We start from the raw sequence: 24078 nt of genomic DNA on the forward strand, positions 1-24078 counted from the left end.
GGACTAGCTTGTCGGGTGGTCATCATAATCACACTTTTTGATGTACCAAAAACATTTCCTAAAGATTTAGAATAGAGAAATATCTAAAAAATATATATTAATATGTATTTTTTCTAAAATACAAATTTATCATATCATTTATCATTCATGGTGAAATGAACCGCCAACTTATCCAGCATATGTTTAATGTAGCGGATGCCCTTCCAGTTGCAACCCATTTCTGGGAAACATCATATATCATTTGGGGGGGTTAATCTGTTAAGGCTTTAAATTAAAAACTGCCTATTAAGGCAAAGTAAATTGGCATTTATTAGGCAAATAAAAAAATGGCCAGCACATTCAACTTTCCTGTCAGAATTTGTCCACTTAAATACTTAAAAAAATAAAACATAATAAAAATAATGATGTAGAGATTCCGTTTTTTTTAGCCTCTCTTGTAAAAAGTACATTTGAAAATTCATGGATAACAACAATTCATTCATTCATTTTCGGCTTAGTCTCTTTATTAATCAGGGCTCACCACAGCAATATAAACCGCCAACTTATCCTGCATGTTTTACGCAGCGGATGACTTTCCAGCTGCAACCAAACACTGGGAAACACTCTTGCATTCACACACATACACTATAGACAATTTAGCTTCCCCAGTTCACCTATACCGCATGTCTTTGGACTGTGGGGGAAACCGGAGCACCTGGAGGAAACCCACGCCAGCATAGATGCCAAATGACCCAGCTGAGGCTTGAACCAGCAACCTTCTTGATGTGAGGCGATCGTGCTACCCACTGCGCCACCATGACGCCCTAGCCTAATTAGTATTAAAATTACAGTTTTTCTCAGTCACTTTGGTGCATTTCTCACAACACTATTTACATTTGCACAACAATTAATGCATTCCTCAAACAAATATGTCAATTGTGCACATCATAGTAGCAGTTTCTCATTCTTTACAACAAATTGTGAATGCTTTTGGACAAGCATCATCTGCTTTCATACAACTCTCTGCTGTTTTATAACATTATCATTTGCTTATGTCATGTCAGTCAAAATCAACTAAACTTGTGAATGCTGATTAGTCATTCCATATAAAACTAATAGTTCTCATTTCATTACTTGAGTCATTAAATTTTCATTACATTACAAATGTTGAACTAGTCATGCAAATTTTATAAAACTTTTTAAATCTTTTTTTTTGCTGAAAATATCTCCTAAATTGTGGCCTAAAGTGGCTTTGGTGCATTTCTCACAACACTATTTACATTTGCACAACAGTTAATGCATTTCTCAAAACAAGTACAACCTGCAAAACCTAGCTGATAACCTGCAAAAGCATGTCACTTGCTCAAAATGGATAGCTCATTCCTCAAAAGCAAGTACACAGAAAAAAGTGTTGCATGCAAAACTGTTGCAAACAATTTATTTGTGTTGAATTTAAACAAACAAATTAAATTTAATAATGTTCAACTTAATTTGTTTGTTTAAATTCAGCCCAAATAAATTGTTTGCAACCACTTAACGTAAAAAAAATTTGAGTAAATCCAAGGAATCATCTTTGTATAATTTTTTTGAAAGTGTCAGTGTCATCAAGATGAAATGTCCTGACACCATTGTTTATAAACAAGATAGTCAAATAGCTGTGTCATGTTTTCATTATGACAGTTTACTCTGTACATTTTTCCACTGTAAAAAGTATCAGTGTCTTGTACTCAGATATCTCATTAAATGCAGTGATGTCTAACTTTACTGTAGTTTTCAAATGGCTGTGCAAATAGTACATAGTGCTGTTTTGAGCATTTTCAGGAAGTGTTACCAAATTTTTTTGCATTGGAAAAAATTTACATCATAATGAAAACATGACAAAGCCATTTGATTATCTTGTTCATAAACAATGGTGTCAGGACTTTTCATCTTGATGACAATGACACTTTCATTGACATGAATACTTGCTTTTGAGGAATGAGCTATCCATTTTGAGCAAGTGACACACTTTTGCAGGTTATCAACTATGTTTTACAGTTTGTACTTGTTTTGAGAAATGCATTAACTGTTGTGCAAATGTAAATAGTGTTGTGAGAAATGCACCAAAGCCACTGAGAAAAACTGTATATTTATAATGTATAAAACGGGACATGGTCAAAAGGTTTTATATATTCATTTACAGTCACATATTAATTTAGCTATAGTTATGAGGAATGTCTAAAATAGTGACCAATTTTAAACAGTTTGTTAAAAATAAAATATTTTTTATTCAGATTAACTTATTGATTAACTTATTGATTTAATTGATTTGATTTTATTTTATTTTCATTATTTGATTGGTTAATGTTTATTATTATTAAACTATTTTATTAAGTTTCCTTATTAAATTAGATTTATATTTAATATTTTGATCATTTATATTTATTTGATTTAATTTATTGAATCATTCATTCATTCATTTTCCTTTGGCTTAGTCCCTTTATTCAACAGGGGTCGCCATGAACCGTCATCTTATCTAGCATATGTTTTACACAGCAGATGCCCTTCCAGTTGCAACCCAGTACTGGGAAACATCCATACACACTCACATTTACACACACACACACACAAACTAAGGACAATTTACTTTATTCAAATCACCTATAGCACATGTCTTTGTACTTTGGGGGAAACCGGAGCGCCCGGAGTAAACTCACGCCAACATGGGGAGAACATACAAACTCCACACAGGAATGCTAACTGACCCACCTGGGACCCGAACAAGGACCTTCTTGCTGTGAGGTGACAGTGTTATCCTCTGAGCCACCGTGTTGCCCCTCTGTTAAATAATTATTCAAGTAATTGTAATTTGTTTATTTGTTTTTATTTGTCTAATCTCTTTTTGTGAATTAAATTGTTAATAAGTTAATTTGCATTTATTTTTACTGTTTAAAATTAGTTTATAACCGAACGTTTTTCAGGGCAGTTTGAAAACCTCTGGCTTAGACTATGATCAAATCCACACATGAATTGCTAGTCATTAAAAACCATAGATAAGAATATGATGTTTAGTGGGAAAGCAGTATACTCACATTTTTTGTGCCTCTCTGTTGTGGGACTGCAGTGTTTACTGTGTCACAAGAAGAAAGTCAAGCTGGCGTACTTAAGTCTAATGATTGTTTATTTGTGCTGTATTGTTCTTTGGAGCTCAAATTCCTTACCTCTTTGATGTAAACAAAAATAAACCCAGCGTCTCATTGACATTTTCCTGTGAATTTCCATTAGTACACAACCACACACTCACAAAATCCAGGATGTAAGCATATGGACGGGAGTAGAAAGTCAAAATAAGTTCACTAAAATCAAAATTACTTTATTTACACAGTGATTAATAAAATATAATAAATTATTTAATGAGGAGAGGCCACCTTAAATGATTGTAAAGCATTTTACTGCAAATTACATTACTTTACAATTTGCACATATCACTTGTGATCACAAACCCCAAAACCAGTCCTAAGTTGCTCGGGTTTATTTAAATTGCCAAAAAATACATTGTATGAGTTAAAATGGTCATTGTTTTTGCATCTTATGCCAAAAGTCATTACAATATCAAGTAAAGATCATGTTTCCATCAAGATATTTGTAAATATCCTATTGTAAATATATCAAACTTAATATTTGATTAGTAAGATATATTGCTACGCACTTAATTTAAACTTCCAAGTGCAATTTTCTCTGTTTTTTAATTATTACAACCCTCATATTATACTGTAATTATATCAAAACTGTATTTTATTTGTATTTTATAGTGCTAAGCTTTTTATTTAGACAGCTAAAAGCAATTTTCTCAATGTTTTAATTATTTTAACCCTCACATTATACTGTAAATATATCAGAACTTAATGTTTGATTAGTGATTTATATTGCTAAGCACTTCATTTAGACAGCTAAAGACAATTTTCTCAATGTTTAATTTTCTTACGCTCATATTATACTGTAAACATATCAAAACTTAATGTTTGACAAGTAATATAAATTGCTAAGCACTTCATTTAGACAGCTAAAAACAATTATCTTAATATATATATTTTTAAATCCTCATATTATACAGTAAGTAAAATAAAACCTAAAGTTTGGTTAGTAATATAGATTGCGAAGAACTTCATTTAGACAGCTAAAGGCATTTTTCTCAATATTTAATTTTGTAACCCTCATATTATACTGTAAATATATCAAAACTTAATTTTTATATAGTAATATACATTGCTGAGCTCTTCATTTAAACAGCTAAAGGCAATTTTCTCAATTTAATAATTATTTTAATCTTCATATTATACTGTAAATAAATCAAAACTTACTTTTTATTAGTATTTTATAGTGTTAAGCACTTTATATAGACATCTAAAGGCAATTTTTAATTAATTATTTTAACCCTAATATTATACTGTAAATGTATCAAAACTAAATGCTTGATTAGTAATATATATTGCTAAGCACTTTATTTAGACTCCCAAGTGCAATTTTCTATATATTTTAATTATTTTAACTCTAATATTATACTGTGAATATATCAAAACTTAATGCTTGATTAGTAATATATATTGCTAAGCACTTCTATTAGACTCCCAAGTGCAATTTTCTCAATATTTTATTTATTTTAACTCTCATTTTATACTGTAAATATATATAAACTTAATTTTATTTAGTAATATACATTGCTAAGCTCTTCATTTAGACAGCTAAAGGCAATTTTCTCAATATAATAATTATTTTAACCTTCATATTATACTGTAAATAAATCAAAACTTACTTTTTATTAGTATTTTATAGTGCTAAGCACTTTATTTAGACATCTAAAGGCAATTTTTAATTAATTATTTTAACCCTAATATTATACTGTAAATATATCAAAACTTAATGCTTGATTAGTAATATATATTGCTAAGCACTTTATTTAGACTCCCAAGTGCAATTTTCTCATTATTTTAATTATTTTAACCCTCACATTATACTGGAAATATATCAAAACGTAATGCTTGATTAGTAATATACATTACGAAGCACTTCATTTAGACAGCTAAAGGCAAAGTTTCTCAATATTTACATTTTTGGTTTAAATAGTTGTATCTTGGCGAAATCTGAAACCATACATCAAAGAAAAGCATATTTATGCATCTCTCATATAATGTATTTATCTCAATTTCTAAAAATATGACATTTATCATATCCTCAACTCCTTCTGAAATAATCAAGAAGCTATCTCAAGTTTAATGCGTTAACCTCCATGTTTATATATGACTCAACCATGACTCTGAGCAATATCCTTGTTTTACTTTTTTCCTACAACTGTCCAGTCTGGCTCCTCCTAAAATTGCACATCCCTCTTCCTCAGTGTTTTTTTTTCTCCCATTGAAAATCCCCCTTCTCCAACACTCCCTGTCCCCCCAACCTACACCCTCTCCCACTATATCGCGAGAGACTGATTGGGACAGCAGGCAGAGAAATATTCATATACCTGCAACAAGAGCAGTCGCAAAGCCCTTATAAATAAATAGATACGATGAGATTCATCAATAAGTTTAGCATCAACAGGGGACAGCTAGACGGAGAGGAATGAATATTAATGTAAACATTGGCAGACACACTGCCTGCTTAGCAATACAGCCAGCTAGCTGACCAGCAGCTCAAACTTGATAATTTATTAGCAGTGCTGTGTTAGCTAGTTAGCACCAGGCCAGCTCAAAAATACGTTTGCACTGAAACCTATTTGGATTTTACTAAGGCCAACGAACAAATAGCGTCATATGTGCACAGAAGGTGAGTTAATGCGACATTGTTTTCCCCGTTGCAAAAAGATTAGCATAACTAGCCAGTGTTTTAATGCGCTAAAGTTAGCAGGCTAGCCCGAATTAGCTCGGTGTGTTGACATTATCAGCGTGAGAGCGTGTTATGACAATTAAACTTCTGTCAGACAGCTAGCCTAGTGAAGTGTGTTTTTGGCATTGTGAGATTTTCAAATAAGCCTCTATTAATTGTAAATACCACCGACTGGCCTTTAAGCGTGCTGTGTTTTCTTTACAGCGAACAACTGCACCGGACTCGAGTTACACCGTGGCCTGAAAATGGTGAGTTATCGCAAGGGCTCGTGAGCATCATTTCTGCATTATGTTAATAGTCTAAACAGGTTTCTAATCAATGTGTAGGTTTGGATTCGTCAGCGCTTAAATGTTCAAAGATGCTCCATTTGTTGGCTGTGGGTGGCTCTAATAAAAAATAAACGAGATATTAGCGCTCAGCACGTTCTTCGGATATCAGGTGGAAGATTGGGACTCAAAAGCAAAACAACGCTTCCATCTACATCCTTCAGGCATGACACATAGCTTGTAAATGTCACATTTTTTGCAGCTGGAAGCGCTTCAAAGCTTGTGTTTAGGTTGATAATAGTCAGTGTTGATAAAATGGCTTGTAGAGATTGTAAAATATCCTTAATATACCTATATAGGAAACTTTTGTTATATTTAAAAATCTAAATGCTGACAAAACGTCGTATTTAATCATGAAAAACAGCACGGGTGTTATTTTTTTAAGTATGCATTTAAATGCAACATTATAGATGCTTATAGAAAAAATGTTTCTCACTTGCATGGTTTCCAAGCCTACATGATTTTTATTAGGGATGTCCCGATCAAGTTTTTATTGTCCTCAAGTCTGAGTCATTTGATTTTGAGTATCTATCGATACCCGATACGATACTTCTATAATACATAAGAAAAGAATCAAGAGCGAATAAACAGATGTAGGATGTTCCTTATTATTTATTTAATTCACGTTATTTTAACATTCAACAACTGTCTTAACAAACAGAGCACTTCTGTGAGGTAGCTTTCACAATCAAGTAATAAATAACTTAAATTCTTCTCTTTTGGACTAAATATAAAAAAAACTAATATAAAAGCAAATAGCACCTCAACTTAAAATACCCGGCAGGCAATCCCAAGTTTACATCTCACAGTTTGCTATGGCAATGTTATTGTCATCAACTTTATAATGCCTCCAGAGTGCAGACATACTAACGCTTTCCGTTTCAATCTGCTTCTGTGTTCTACTTTGCTGGCATGTAAACAATAGCATCTCTGCAACAAAGTGGCATTATGTGGCACGCGTTGCTGTTTTTGTGTAAAGTCAAGAAAGAGGTCTAACTCTGTGCCAGCGCATAACTATGGATGTGTTAAACTATAATGAGAATATATATACATATACTGTACATATAGATATATATTTGAGTCCTGATTGGGAGGTATTGTTTGATTCCGATCGAGTCTGAAACTGTGTGTTCAGGCCAGATCATGTGATCGGATCTGGACATCCCTAATTTTTAAGTTGTATTGTGGAGCACAAACGCCAGAAAGACTGTGTCTCTATCCACATTCATTGCGTCTTTTTTCCACACAAGGAAAGTTGTCATCCTGCCATCTATTTCCTCAAAGAGATCTGTAACACCATTAGAATGAGTGAATAAATGAGGAAAGAATAAAAAAATTGGGTGACCTAGCTAGGATATTGTGTTTAAGAAAAAAAAAGTATTTGCTTTGAAATAGTTTTTCATTTAGATGGTATTGTTATTAATTTTAGATGAAAATGACAGCAATAATATATCGTTTTTTTTAGATATATATCTAAATATCTCTCTTTCCTTCTCTTTTAGGTCACAAATCCCTACCGCAGGATCCTCACTGAGCAGTAAACAAGAGACCACCTGAAAACTACCATCATCAGTTCAGCCTGCTGCTCCTGACATGTTTTAGTTTTACTCCTACATACACACATTATTGTGTATAGAATGTGAAGTACTTTAGGCATTTACAGAGCCAAATAATTTTCTTTAAATGGGGGAGGAAGATTCCCAGTCCTTTTTATCAGGCCACATATTTTTGGTCAGATTTTCAGAATCCGAGTCTATCATAAAAACGTAGCCTGATGAACAGATTGCGCGTCCCCCATACACACCTAGATCGCAGCCATCCTGACGTCTTTGATGATCGGTTGGTCTGAGATTGATTAGTCAGTCATGAACGGCTCCTTATTAACGCCGCCGAGTCCACGGGCTGCGGCTAATTCATCTCCCCTTCCGCCTTCCCCTTCTCCATCACCTTCTCCTCCATCTCCATCGATGTTGCCCTTGTCCACCAGACCTCCGCCTTTGCCTCCTCCGACTCCTGCAGGTCAACCCTTGTCCTCGTTATCTGACACACCCACACCATCTCCATCTCCCTGCCTCAGCTGGACCGAGTTCTGTGAGCTCCACGCCAGGGTAGCCGCTGGGGATTTTGCTAGACATTTCAGGGCCTTCCTTCAGGAGAACCCGCATTACTCCCCTGATTCGGCAGCTCTGTTTTGCCGTCGCTTTACAGACAGATTTGTTCGGCATTTTGAGAGCGAGCTTGAAGTAACTGGTGTCAGTAGGGAAGGTACGGTGAATTGGGTCGCCCAATCGGATGTTACCTCGCTAGAGGAGGATGCTGCATCTCCGTCTTTGCTACCGGCGGAAACCGCTGCCGCCTCATGCCCGCCCATTCACACACGGGCCACTCCCAAATCAATCCTGACCCAGGAAAGCCGTAGTACAGACCGATTCCAGAACTCTGGAGGCTTTCAGGACTCGTACGCTCACACGCAGATTCTCCCACCGTCCTCCTCGTCATCTTGCTCGTCCTCTATGGGTGGAAATAACGGGCGCAGAGAGGAGAGGGGAATGGCGCTCAAACACAATCTGCCGGGATATAAAGACCTGGAGGAAGAGGAAGATAGCTGGGCAGGACCTGTAACCCTGGAGGAGGTAGAGACAGACATCATAGGACGGGACAATGAGGGCGAGGATTTAGAAAGAGCTGACCTCAGCCTCACTCCCTCAAGTGCACCAGCAAACTCAAAAGGCAACGGGACGCCAATTGGGGGTCACTCCAAGAACAAGTTAAAGAAGCGTTTCTCTTTGCGCAGTGTGGGACGGAGTGTCAGAGGGAGTGTGAGGGGCATCTTGCATTGGCGCAGCTCCTCCAGCGACTCCCCGCAGAACTGCAGCAACTCCAGTCCTCTTCCCTCCAGCTACAGCTACACCACTGGCCTGCAGGACGGCAAGAGGAACTCCGGCTCACAGGGGGTTCCCTCTTCCCTCCCAGTGTCTCTCTCTCTTCCCCTTTCCCTCCCTCACTCCTCGTCCTCTTCACTGCCCCCTTCGTCCTCCAGCAGCGCCACTTCTCTTTCGCTCTCCGAGGCCCGCGATTGGCGGAGGAGCAACGGAGATGGTGAGAAGGAGAAATGGAGTCACCGGTTGGAGAAACTAAGGCTGTCTCGCTCTCCTCCGCCAAATTTGTCCAATGCAGGTCCTCCATCCTCTGTTATCTCCCCTTCATCGCTCCCGCCCAGCAGCATCAGCGCCTCCAGGAAGTTAGGCAGGCTGGTGCGGGAGGGAGGAGTGACCGTGTGCTCATCTTCGGATGAGTTCGCCAGCACTCACGGGTTCCCAGGCTTTTCCTTTGGACTGCTGCATCACGGCGCAGACAGCACTGTGTCTGGACATCCCACAGCCATAGGGGGCGCTGTGGGCGGACGAGGTACACGTTGGCACAAGTGCCGCCTAGTTCTGAAAGAACGAGATAAGGATGGAGGGGATGGAGGGTTGGAGTATTTCCTGGAGTTTTACATCCCACCGAAGGCAAGTGAAATTATTTATTTTGAGGTGTTCCTACTTGGGTTCAATCTCCGCTCTCTTGTTAAAGTACTTTATAAATGGATTCCATATTACATGGAGATCCTTAGTTTTATTTTTAAGGGAAAGTCTTAGCTTCTCAAGTTGCAGGCAAGACTTTTTATTAATGTGGAGCAACAGGGAGGATCTTATCGTTATTAATTCAGTAAAATCAATCTACGTGCCAGATGGGATATAAACAGGGTTACGTTACGTGGCTTTACGTTAACACTTGCCAAATGGGTGAGATTTCGGCTGTGGCAGGTTAGACAACCACTCTGACTAGCCACTTTGGTTGGTTGAAGATCATTTTTAAATGATAGTTTTCTTTAAAGCAGAGTTCAACAATAAAGATGGCCCAATATGCGTGCAAATGTCATCTTAGAATCGAGAAGCAGCATGACCAACAAAATAGCGTTCGCACGAGCAAAAGAAAGCATGTGAATACCGAATAAGAGGATGATCACTCGCGTATACAGGTAATGTAATGTGCGGTACTGTTTAAAAAGCATGCGCACTCCCGTTATCTGGCACGAAGCAACCGTGCCTGGAAACGCAACTGCTGCGATCGGGTTCTCTTTCAAATAGACTGGACAAAAAGTGAGGCTCCTGCATCCACAATCCTGCTGCTGATGTTTTTAAAATATGTCTTTTTGTAAGCAGTAGCGGTTGCCGGTTTTGTTTTAACTATTCTTTGAACAACAGATTATGGGCCTTACTTTACCCGTGTGCGCGTGATCATCCTTCCATTATCACACACAGTATGTTTTTCACCTGCTTTCTTTTGCTTACGGTTATTTTGTTAAAATGGTTTAATTATCATTTTTACAATAACATTGTTTTAATATGATATTAACTCCCCATGTATGTGTAGTTAACTAGTGATCTGAGAGACCTTTAGCCTGGACAGGCCACTGTGCATAGTGTTAGATACATGGCAATAATTATTTTTTAAATGTAATTAGGTTTTTTAAGAAAGGTTTTATTAAATAAAAAGAGCACATATACAGCTATATTTAGCATGTTTTGACACATTATTTAACATTTGTGACTAAAAAATAATTATTTATTTATTTTTGATGTGGTCAGAATTAAATTTGGTAAATCCTCAGCCCTGAAAAGTCCTGTGAAATAAAAGCAAATTGCAATGCGACAATATGAAACCACAACCCATTTGCTCATGCATATTAAGCAAGTTCACACACAAAAAGGTGAATGAATGAGGAGGCATGTAGGCATAACACAAAGTCTAAATCAAGTAATTTTAGCATGCCAAAGTCCAATTTATGCATATAAAATATATTTTCCTAACAACAAAATTGTGGCTTTTGAAAATGGCGAGTGGCTAGCTACAAGCCACAGTGGCTGGTGATCAAAAAAGTTAATGTCAAGCCCTGGTTATAAATCTAATCACTCTACTGGCAGCTAGCTCTCTGCAACTCTCACATGGTTGCCCACTGAAGCTGAGCAGGGCTGTGCCTGGTCAGTACCTGAATGGGAGACCACATGCTGCCAGAAGTGGTGTTAGTGAGGCCAACAGGGGGCACTCAACCTGTGGTTGCCCCAGTGTAGTGAAGGGGACTCTGTACTGCTCAGTGAGCGACATCTTTCGAATGAGACAGTAAACTGCGATCCTGACTGTGGTCGTTAAGAATTTCAGTAGTAGTGGGGGTTTAACCCCGCCATCCTAACCATTCCCATATCATAATTGGCTTCATCACTCTGTCTCCACTCCACCAATATTGTGTGTGGTGTGCAGTCTGGCGCAATATGGCTGCTGTCGCGTCATCCAGGTGGATGCTGCACACTGGTGGTGGATGAGGAGACCCCCCCCATTGTGTAAAGCGCTTGGAGTGTCTAGAAAAGCGCTATATAAATGGAAGGAATTATTAATTATTATTATTACTTCGATTTTTAGATAATTCTGCATCATCACAGACACCAGTACAGCTAAAATAGGTCCAGAGTATACTTGTTTTCCCACCACTTCTGATATTAATTAAAAAACCAAAATCCAATAATTAACAATTTTAGGACAACTCCAAAACATGTGACCGAGCGAGGCTGGAGTTTTACTTCATCTATCACGCAGTGGGTCAATGGTAGGGAACATCTTAGAGAGCTTTAATTTAGACAAGTAGAGTCGATGCAGAATCTTCAGTTGTATTAAAGCATGCCTAAAACACACAGAACTAGAATGAACTTGTTCTTGTGCTTTCTTCCATAGCCAGTTTTCAATTTCTGCTCCGAGATCATCTTCCCATGCCATTTTGAGATGCTCTAATGAAACCACATTCTAACTGGGACAATTTATTATATATATATATATATATATATATATATATATATATATATATATATATATATATATATATATATATATATATATATATATATATATATATATATATATATATATATATATAAATATTTAACACATTTCTAAACATAAGTTTTTATAACTCATTTTTAATAACTGGTTTCTTTATCTTTGCCATGATAGCAGTACATAATATATTACTAGATACTAGTATTCAGCTTAAAGTGCAGTTTAAAGGCTTTACTATGTTAATAAGGCAGGTTAGGGTAAATAGGCAAGTGGTTGTATAATGTTGGTTTGTTCTGTAGACTATCAAAAACAAAATATTGCTTAAAGGGGCTAATAATATTGACCTTAAAATGTTTTTTAAAAAATTAAAAACTGCTTTCATTCTAGCCAAAATAAAACAAATAAGACTTTCTCCAGAAGAAAAAATATTATAGGAAATACTGTGAAAAATTCAGAAAATTCATAGGAGGGCGAATAAATAATTTTGGCTTCAACTGTATATTTAAGTATGTGTGTTTTTATTTATTAGGTAAAGTGTTTTAATGTGTTTGAAAGAAGTCTTTTATGATCACCCATTATTTTTTAAAACAGCGGTATAAAGAGCAATATTGTGAAATTTGACTTATTAATTAAAATAAATGTTTTAATTATTTCTGTTTTAATATATTTTAAAATGCCGTTTATTGCTGTGGTGAAAAAAAATAAATTAAAATCATTTGGAAATCATTCTGGGCTGCGTTTCCCAAAACCATCTTTAGCCAACTACGATTGCAAGTTCTGTCGTTACAAACCTAGTTTGTTGATTTGGCGTTTTCCAAATCCATTGCTCCAACAAACATTTGCAAACTGTGTCGCGAACTTTTACACTTGCAACGACTCCTCTAGAGCTGTAGTTCGAAGCATAGTTTCTGACTGTGTCCTATTCCCAATTATCCCCCTATGTCCTATTCATTTAGAACATTCCAACATTTAAACTGGGAATGATTAAAAAAACATTAAGGTCATCTCTCTTAGGTGTAATTTGCTTTCAAAGTATTTTTTACAGTTTAGTTTTAGCGACCTTCATATTGACAATTGCATTACCTTTGCAGTGCACTATGAAAACATTTATGCCATTTTGAATGCAGCTGCAGCACCTGATGAAAGCAATAGTTGGTCTATTATTTAAAAGCGGAATTTTCGTTACGTCTCCAAAGCTTGTGAAAACTAAATATATAGCATACAATAAGGGTTTTAATTTATAGTAGGCTATTTATTAAGAAATGTGTTTGTAACCTTCTGTATATGACATGGGCCTGTTGGTTAGAACATTTCTGCAGTGGTTTGAATGTGTCGAAGTTGTTTGAAATGTTTAAAAAAAAATACAATATCCTACTTAATAATAATAATAATAATAATAATAATAAATATTATTATTATTATTACTTAATAAATAGCCAACTGTAAATTACAACCATTAACAATATATGATTTGTATATGAGATTAGAATGTGTTAGCTAAGTGGTTTTTATGTTTTAGCGTGGAATATGGAATGTTCTCAATGCATAGGCCCATATTGTGTATGTAGCGTTCACATATTTCAATTAATATGGAGTTTTACCAAAACTAAAATCGGATTTTTTTTATGTGCGTGTGTGTAAAACGATATAATTTTATACAAAAAATGATGTCCATTTTCTCTAAAGAAGTTGTTATTCCACCCCGTTAAGAGCGTAATTATGGAGGTTTTATGTTATAGCTAACGTGATTCAAACGATGGATCTGCGACAGAGAAACTACGGTTTTGGGGAAATACTCGTCACTACGCAGTTCTTTTCCCAAATGAAATAACCCATGTTACAAACCGTTGTTCTGCTTAATGTTTTTGGTGAAAAACTGCTAGTTTTTCAGGAGTTTTGTCAATTAAAGGACCTAATTTGTCACAAAACGGAAGTATTTTGTAACATAAAAATGTCCTTTTCTCACTTCCGAATACATTATTAAGGCATTCTTGCTGAACAGAAGTATTAATTTCTGTAAAAATCTGTGTTATAATTATCTAAGACACAAATTTTCTTCTTCTTATTTCTACCATTGATTATAATTTAATATTATTTACACTTTTATTGTTTAAATACTTCCAGTCCTCCAAGCCCAGACTGACTGTCCCATGCTGCTCTATTGTTGACGTGAGGAGCACTACAGCTATAGAGGTGCCAGACAAGGAGAACACCTTCCTTCTACAGGTACATCTGCATGCCTCTATTTTGAAGATTGAAGTAATAGTTCACCCAAAGATGCCAATTTACTCACCCTCAAGTGGTTCCAAACCTTTTTTGTTAAACACAAAAGAAGATATTTTGAAGAAAGCTGAAAACCTGTAACCACTGACATCCATAGTAGGTAAAACCAATACTCCATATGGAAATTAATGGCTAGATGTTTCCAACTTTCTTTAAAAACATTATTTTATATTTAACAGAAGAAAGAACGTCAAGTGAGTAAAACAAGTGAGTAACAGTGTTTTCAGTTTTGGGCAAACTACCCCTTTACGCTGATGTATTTATAATACAATGTAACTTAGGCCCCATTTACACTAATACGGTTTAGTTTTAAAATGGCGTTTTAGAATGAAAACGATCCACGTCCACGCTGGCGTTTCTGTACAACTCTCTGTCCATACTACACTGCTGAAAACGCACATCACGTGACCACACACACACACACACACACACACACACACACACACACGCACACACACACACACACACACACACTCTGGCATGCGTTGCAGCATATGCGCGCACCTGAGCTCCAGGCAGTCAGCGGGTGCTCTGCGGTCACCTCCTCAGATGAGAGTAGTGCAGGTTGGACAGTTCCACAAGGATCTTCAGCTGGATTACATCTCACTATAGTTGTTAAACGTGATATTTAATTCATCTTGTCTCTATTTAGCAACTCTTGATCTTTTGAATATATTAGTAGTTCTCAGGTAATGCATTTTGGCTGAGCGCCAAGTTAATATATTAATGTAACCACATACACTGATTCTGCACATTTGACTGATTGCTTGCCTTTATTTCCTGTATTCTATAAACTTATTATATGTTAAACATTTATAATGGCTGTTATTGATTATTAAAACTGATACAGTGGGTATAGAAAAGAATAACCCCCCTTCAAAATAATTACATTTTGTTGCATTATAGCCTGAAAGGAAGACAGACACAGTTTTTGTTTTATCTAACTGTATTTACTTAGTGCAACTTATAACACCCAACCAAAAAAATACAACACCAACATGTCTGAAAAAAAAATTAACATATAAAAAACTAAATCAATGGGTTGGAAAAAGAATCACCCCCCTGTTTCAGTATTTGGTTGAATAACCTTTTGCTTTAATTACAGCCTTTAATCTGTTGGGATAGGTTTCTACTAACTTTGCACATCTAGACTTTGCAATATTAGCCCACTCCTCTTTGCAGAACTGTTCAAGTTCAGTTAAATTTGATGGTGTCCGCTTGTGGACTGCAGTCTTCAAGTCATTCCACAGATATTCAATGGGGTTTAAGTCTGGACTCTGACTTGGCCATGCCAGGATATTCACCTTTTTCTCCTTTAACCACTGTGTGGTCAGTTTTGCTGTGTGCTTCGGGTCGTTGTCATGTTGGAAGGTAAACCTTCTTCCCAATGATAACTTTCTGGCAGAGGGCAGCAGATTTTCCTCAAGAATTTGTCGGTATTTTGTCCCATCCATTTTTCCTTCTATCCTGACAAGTGCTCCAGTTCCTGCTGCAGAGAAACAACCCCATAACAAGATATTTCCACCACCATGTTTTACGGTAGGAATGGTGTTATTTGGATGGTGAGCTGTATTGGATTTCCGCCAGACATATCGTTTGGTGTTGAGGCCAAATAATTCAAATTTAGTCTCATCTGACCATAACACTTTTTTCCATGTGGCCTCGGAATCTTCTAGGTGCGTTTTGGCAAAGCTCAGTCGTGACTTTATGTTGCTTTTCTTGAGAAGAGGCTTTTTTCGTGCAACCCTCCCATACAAGCCACAGTTGTGGAGAATTTTTGATATTGTTGTCACATGCACACAATGACCACTCTTTGACATAAATTCCTGCAACTGCTTCAGAGTTGTTGTAGGCCTTTTGGTTGCCTCTCTGACCAGTTTTCTACTAGCTCTTTCATCCAGTTTGGAGCGACGTCCTGATCCAGGAAGGGTCTGTGTTGTACCAAATACCAGCCACTTTTTAATAATGGACTTCACTGTGCTTCTAGGCATTGATAAAGCATTTGAAATTTTTTTGTATCCATCCCCTGCCTTGTGCCTGGCCACAACTTTATCCCTGAGATCTTTTGACAATGCCTTGCCACCCATAGTTGATGGTTTGCTTCAGTTGCACTACCTAGGGTTGAAATCCTACAATAAAGCTATATTCATGCTGAGCTAATCAAATTGACCACCAATGAAAGTGAAATGGCATTGTGCCTCGTTAAGAAGGTGATTAGCTACACCTGATTGAGTTTACCAGTAATTTTTAGGAGGGGGGTGATCCTTTTCACAACTGAGTGATTCTGTTTTTTATGCTTGTTAATTATTTTCTGACATGTTGGTGTTATAGTTTTGATATAGATGTTATACGTTGTACTGAATAATTACACCTAGATAAACCAAAACTGTGTCGCTCTTCATTTCAGGCTACAATGCAACAAAAGGTAATTATTTTGAAGGGGGATGATTCTTTTCTATACCCACTGTATATAGGCTGTTTTGTTATAAATATGAATTCAGTGAAGATGACGGTCATATAAATATGTAGCTACACGATGCCTCATCATTTTTAGTGTCTGTTAAGTTAATATAAAAATGAATTTAGGCATTTGCTTATATTATGTTTTCAATTTATCATTAAGAAAGTGAAACAACGTAGCCAGGGTGATGTGAGTGAGGTTATAAAGTACACTGTTGCCTTTGAAGATTTACCGGACGTGTCCTCGGGAGTTTGTTTTCTTTATCAAACTTGCCAAGTTTGAGTTTAAGAAAAGGGTGCAAGACTGAACTATGTGCACTTAATATTGAGTAAAAGCCCCATTCAGGTAGGTGAATGTCTGCAGCCATGCCTTCGGTTTTAGATGTCTTCATTTTCCCCCATCCACACTGACACGGAGCAGCAGCATTTTAAAATGAAAACGGCCTCTTCAGCTTTTCCAAAACGCCCTGTTTTCGGCACTCGAAAACTCCGGGGTAGTGTGGATGGAAGGTGTAACTGTAACAAAACTTATGCGTTTTAAAACTAAAACATATTAGTGTAAACGGGCCTTACTCTAAACTTACTATGCAACAATTATTTTACCACTGTGACCTGGAATATCACGTTTATACACAACTTGACGTCATAATTAAAATTCACCATGGAGATTGGACAAATTTTGTAAAACATCTGTGTTTGTTAGATCAATGAATTCAGAATAAACAGATTATGTTAATAATGAAGTAAAAAAAACTTTAAATCTCATGTGTAGCACATGGAACTGTTTGTTTCAGTGCTGCAAAATCAACAAAGTGAAACAAAGCAATGAAAAATAAAACCTAATAATGATCTTTAGTGAATTGTAATTTGTGCTCACTTTGCACATAGTTAAATCCTTTGTTGTTACACCTTTCAAAGAGATCCAGGTTATTATAAAATAATATCCCATATCCTGTTTGTTATGTCATAACTATGTTTATATACTGTCCAACCTATACACAACTCCTTAACTTCTCTGATTTTGACTGTAATGTAAATAACATAATAACTTTTTGTAAATTGCAATGTCAAGTTGGGATTATAGTTGATGAGTATCACAGTCCAGAATATGTGATTTGTGGGGTCATCGCAAGTTTAACCCTAAAATATAGTGAAAGAGTTTCTTTTGAGTCAGCGCCAATAGCCTAGTGGTTAGTGCGTCGACATATAGCAACCCGAGTTAGATTTCCAGCTCAAGGTCCTTTGCCGATCCTTCCTCTTTCTCTGCTCCCCAAACTTTCCTGTTTGTTAATCTCCACTGTCCTGTCATTAAAGGTGAAAACCCTGAAAAAATGATTATATATTAAAAAAAAGGTTTTCATTTGGATGTGTTTTTAAGACCTGTGACTGTGTAAGTGTTATAATGTTAATGGCCACCTGACTGCCAGGAAGGAGGCCAGGAACCAACGCCACTGGCGTCTCTCCTTTTTTAGCTTCCAGGGCTCCTCCGTGAGACTCAAGGCAGGTGATGCGTCTAGATGTCTCTGATTATTTCACTCACGCCACCCGCCTCGTACACCCTCACGGCTCTCTGCCCCGCCTCACTCGCCACATACTTGCATCACCCCTCGCAGGCTGTTTGGCGCCCACTCCCGGGTTCATGATTCAGGACCATCGAAACCTGAGAATAAATAGGGCTGACAGAAAGGAGCTGAATAGCCGAGGAGAGACAGAGAGAGGGAAAAAATTGCAGTTTGATTCTCCAAACCCGTTGCCACTTGGTCCTCAACCGAATGAGAGATTCGACGATGACGTGCCGGGAGCCTTACAAAGGAATCCGTCTTCTGGTAACCAGCGGTGGCTCTTGCAGCTAGCGGAATTTTGTTTCCCTCCTGCTCTGCTCCCCATTCGGTTGACTGTAGTAGGCTTTGGCTCTCAGCAGACATCAGTGATTCCCCGGCCTTCTCTTGGGATGGCTCTCACAGCTTTTTCCTGCCGGTGGTGAGTCCCACATCCCCTGCTCCTCCCCATGCTGGGAGACGGCAGCAGGCAGACCTCTTCATCGCTGCTCTAACTACCCGGCACCTTGGGGCAGATGAACGGGTTTAACGAACGGTTAACTCCTGAACACACGTTCTCCTTCTCAGCAGCGAGGGCATCCGAACAACAAGTCCTTCCTTCTCCCGGGTTTCGGCACCACTGTAATAATGCTAACGGCCGTCAGAAGGAAGGAGGTGAAGAACTGACGCACTTTAAAATAATTTAATAACAAATTAAACAAAACAAAAAAAAGGACGGCAGCTCCTCACGAGACTGGGCCTGGTCTCCGGTCCATCTAGCACTGGCGCCTCTCCTTAGCTCCCAAGCCTCCTTTGTGAGACTCGAGGCAGGTGATGCGTCCAGGTGTCTCTGATCATCTCACTCACACCACCTGCCTCGTACACCCTCATGGCTCTCTGCCCGGCCTCACTCGACACAGTAAGATTTAAGCAAACTTAAACCAAGAGGTTATAAAGGTATATAAACCAGTTGTATGTTATTATGTATACAATGAAGACTATACGCTATACAGTGATCTATTATTGTATATAATATTGAATCTCTGTACCTCAATACTGTTCGATTCCACAGAAAACCATAAGATTAATTTGTTGTATTGCACTTTGTATTGTGCAGATACTCTTCTACAAAATAGTCCCATTCAATGTAAACATACAAATTCATTCCAAATAGAGTTATGAGTCATCTTGTGAAATTATATTCATATTGCGATATATATTGTAGACAAACTAAATACTGCAATATCAGTTTTTGTCCAATATCGTGCAGCCCTACACTGTACAAATAAATTTGAATTGAATTGAATGTCTGCACATCTGATGTGCCTGTGTTTTTTCTCAGATGGAAGGTCAGGTGCAGTACGTGATCGAGACCAGAGATGCGGTTCAGATGAGAGCGTGGCTCAGCGACATCAGAAACGCTATCTGTTTGAGGTAGGTTTTCATGATTCGTATAATTAGAAAGTGCAGGAACATGAAAAGGTTATAATAATGAGATCATTCTTAGTATTTAGTCGAGCATTCTTGTATGACATGATCTGAAATGTACCCGTTGAATCTTCCCATCAGTGAGCAGGAGGATGTTGATGGAGTGTGTGGCAGTGCTCTTACTGACCTCAGCGGTACGCCGGAATTCAGCGACCGCCTGTCTCAAGGTAAGCCTTCAGAGATGATGTCACCGTGATGTGGTCAGCCATATTCAGGACAGTATGTGTAATGGGACATCAGCTTACATGATGTTTGCTGGTACTAAAAGGAGACCACAGCAGTTCTGTGATTTAACAGAAGTTTTTAAGGGGACCTATTATGCCTCTTTTTACAAGATATAAAATAAGTCTGATGTCCCTAGAGTGTGTATGTGAAGTTTTAGCACAAAATACAACACAAATAATGTTTTATAATGCTTTAAGTCTGCCCCTTTTAGGCTTTGATCCTAATTGTGCCATTTTGGGGACTGTCACTTTAAATTCAGATGAGATTTTTCGAAAGAGGGCGGAGCTACAAATGCCTGTGTGTTAGCATAGTGACAGATTAAAAAACAAGAGTAACATCCTATGCTAATGAGGGAGAGATTGTCACTAATGTGCGGGGTTTCTCCCCTCTGATGATACGTAAAAAGAGAGAATGTCAATCAAAGTGTTTCCGCTGACTGTTTTTATCAAGTGTGATTATAAAAAATAAAATGTATACATTTTTACCATTAAAAACTGGTTATATTTACAGACCGTTGCAACACAACTGTGTTTAAACCCCTTATAAAAGTGATTTTTGCAAAATAGATCCCCTTTAAAAGTCTCTGACCCTGAGTTATGATTTTTTTTAATGTGTCAGCAGAGTAAGTACAGGTTTTCAGCAAGAACAACAGATTGTGATGTAGCACTTATCGATGTTTTCTATATAGTGTGCTATGGTGGAGTGGGTGGTTCTCCACAGCTGGAGCCTCTACCTCCTGAATTACCGCCCCGTGCCCCTCTGGACGAATCAGACAGTCGGCTGCTTGGTGGGGGCGGAGCCAGTCTCGGCACACCTTTTGCTGAAACCCCTGATGCCACAGGTGCCATACTACAGTTAACACACACACACACAGTTCTGATGTACAAAATTGGAAAAAACAAATATTGCTATTTTATTGATCTGAGATGTTTATTGTTATATAAAAACAGCTTCACCAGAATAGGCCTTTTGTAATTAAACCCTTTTTTTAAAGATTGATTGGGGTGATTATTTTCAGGATGTATACATCTGTATAAAATATCATAAATTACAAGAACAAAGACACAAATGAATTAAAATGTTTTTAACTATAAAGCACTATGTTTTTCTGAGGATTCTAATAGTATTCAGGTACAGACAATTAAATAAATATGATCTTTTTTAAAGCGACACATGTTGGCATTTCTGAATGCTTTAAAGTTAAAAACATGCGCAAATGATAAACTTTCACTTAGTTATGCTTAAACTTTGCAATTAATGCACAAACCACATGCTCAAATCTGTGGTATGCAGTTGAAGTCAGAATTATTAGTCCCCCTGAATTATTAGCCCCTTTGTTTATTTTTTTCACCAATTTCTGTTTAACAGAGAGAAGATTTAATCAACACATTTCTAAACATAGTAGCTTTTATAAATAATTTCTAATAACTGATTTATTTTATCTTTGCCATGATGAGAGTAAATAATATTTGACTATATATATTTTTAAGACACTTCTATACAGCTTAAAGTAACATTTAAAGGCTTAACTAGGTTAATTAGGTTAACTAGGCAGGTAATTAGGCAAGTTATTGTATAATGATGGTTTGTTCTGTAGACAGTCGAAAAAAATATATTGCTTAAGGGGGCTAATAATTTTGACCTTAAAATGGTTCCTAAAAAATTTAAAGCTGCTTTTATTCTAGCCGAAATAAAACAAATCAGACTTTCTCCAGAAGACAATATCTTAGACATACTGTGAAAATTTTCTCGCTCTGTTAAACATAATTTGGGAAATATTAAAAAAAAAAAAATTCAAAGGTGGGCTAATAATTCTATTTAATTAATTTAATTCCATTCTAACTCTGTATATGACACAAACAAATTTTTGTAGAGATCATATGACACCTACACTACCTGACAAAAGCATCACATAATAACTTGACTTCTAGTTGATCATTGGGAAAAGTGGCAAAAGGTCAAATACTGCAGAAGACCTATTGGAACCCACATGGACCCAGGACTCTCACAAAAATCTGTCAAGTTTGGTAAAGGAAAAAACATGGTTTGGGGTTACATTCAGTATGGGGGCGTGCGAGAGATCTGCAGAGTGGATGGCAACATCAGCATCCTGAGGTATTAAGACATTTGTGCTGCCCATTACATTACAAACCACAGGAGGGCAAATTCTTCAGCAGGATAGCGCTCCTTCTTATACTTCAGCCTCCACATCAAAGATCCTGAAAGCAAAGAAGGTCAAGGTGCTCCAGGATTGGCCAGCTCAGTCACCAGACATGAACATTATTGAGCATGTCTGGGGTAAGATGAAGCATTGAAGATGAATCCAAATAATCTTGATGAACTCTGGGAGTCCTGCAAGAACGCTTTCTTTGCCATTCCAGATGACTTTATTAATAAGTTATTTGAGTCATTGCAGAGATGTATGAATGCAGTCCTCCAAGATCATGGGAGTCATAATACATTATTTCTGTTAAGTGACAAGACATTTTTCTTAGCAAAGTCAGAATTTACTGTCCTAATTAATTAAATAAATAAATAATCAAGGCATGATCATATTTTATTTTGTAAAATAGGCGTAATCTAGAGGCCTTTGCCTTTCATATAAGCCACTTCTGATGCCAAATGAACAACTAGAAGTCAAGTTATTATTTGTTGTTCCTAAAACTTGGATAACCGACAAGACTTTTGTCAGGTAGTGTATATATCAAGATAAGCATCTGTGTATCGATATGCTATTGTAGTTTTACCATGGAAAATATTGTGATGCTATGCTGTATCAACATTTCACCCCTTGTATTCAAAAATGTAAGTGGGTAAAGCATTAAATTAAATTCCAGCTTGTGACACTGACTCTTATTCTTATCATACACAAAGCACAGAGGTATTGAGTTTGTTCTTGGTTCCCAACAGGGTCGTTCCTGTTCTCTGATGTGTCTGTGTCTGAGACGGTGGAGCATCCTCTGAGCGAGTGTCAGTGGTTTCACGGCACACTCTCACGTCTTAAAGCGGCTCAGCTGGTGCTGGCGGGTGGCATGGCCAGTCATGGAGTATTCCTCGTGAGGCAAAGTGAGACACGGCGTGGGGAGTATGTGCTCACTTTCAACTTCCAGGGGAAAGCAAAGGTAAATACGAAACTGTTTTGAATTATTGAATTAGACATGATTTCTTTTTGTTTTTAAAAGATGTCACCAATGTTGCATTTATTTAAAAAAACAAAATAATAATTTTTCTGAAAGTCGGTGCATGATGTAATGTTTCCTTTACACATGATGTGTCACATGATCCTTCAGAAATCAGTGTAATGTGTTGATTTGGTACTAAAAATCAATTCTCATAATTTTTTGGAAAGTTACTTGTATCACTTTTTTGGTTCTTTTTGCTTAAAAACTATAACACATTTTTCACAATAACTTTGATGAATAGAAAGATCAAAAGAACATTTGAAACAAACCTTTTGTACCATGTATACTTGAATGAAACTTCTTAAAGGGATAGTTCACCCAAAAATGAAAATTTACTCAGTATTTACTTCACCTCAAGTGGTTCCAATTATGTTTGTGTTTTCTTCTCTTGAACACAAAGAAGATATTTTGAAGAATGCTGAAAACCTGTAACCATTTACTTCCATAGTAGGAAAAACGAATACAATGGTCAAAAACAATACATTCCAATGGCCCAGCATTTTTCAAAATATCTTCTTTTGTGTTTAACAGAAGAGAGGTTTGAAACTAGTAAAGGGGTGATAAAATGATGACAGAATTTTCAGTGTTGGGAGAACTATCGCTTTAAGGCTGGGGTGTCAAACTCCTAAAGGAAGGGCCACTGTCCTGCACAGTTTAGTTCCAACCCTACTTCAAACACACTGACCTGTAGGTTTCAAACAAGCCTGAAGGACTCAATTAGTTTGATCAGGTGTGTCTAATTAGGGTTTGAAATAAACTGCAGAGTTTCCCAGTGTTGGGTTGCGGTTGAAAGGGCATCCGTTGCATATAACATATGCTAGATAAGTTGGTGGTTCATTCCGCTGTGGCGATTAATAAAGGGACTAA

At 37.1% G+C, this 24078-nt stretch overlaps 1 protein-coding gene across 1 annotated transcript in view; it reads left to right on the forward strand.

The window, feature by feature from the left end:
* Positions 1 to 5410: 5410 nt before the first annotated feature.
* Positions 5411 to 24078, forward strand: part of sh2b1 (SH2B adaptor protein 1) — a 33225-nt gene continuing 14557 nt past the window's right edge. Inside the window, exons 1-8 of the mRNA XM_056453193.1 lie at positions 5411 to 5778; positions 6043 to 6086; positions 7667 to 9673; positions 14160 to 14261; positions 19659 to 19750; positions 19886 to 19971; positions 20718 to 20870; positions 22940 to 23151. Coding sequence (XP_056309168.1) covers positions 8030 to 9673; positions 14160 to 14261; positions 19659 to 19750; positions 19886 to 19971; positions 20718 to 20870; positions 22940 to 23151 — 2289 coding nt within the window. The 5' untranslated portion in view covers positions 5411 to 5778; positions 6043 to 6086; positions 7667 to 8029. The remainder of the gene's footprint in view (positions 5779 to 6042; positions 6087 to 7666; positions 9674 to 14159; positions 14262 to 19658; positions 19751 to 19885; positions 19972 to 20717; positions 20871 to 22939; positions 23152 to 24078) is intronic.

The sequence above is a fragment of the Danio aesculapii genome, chromosome 3, assembly GCF_903798145.1.
Source record: "Danio aesculapii chromosome 3, fDanAes4.1, whole genome shotgun sequence".
NCBI classification, from domain to species: domain Eukaryota; kingdom Metazoa; phylum Chordata; class Actinopteri; order Cypriniformes; family Danionidae; genus Danio; species Danio aesculapii.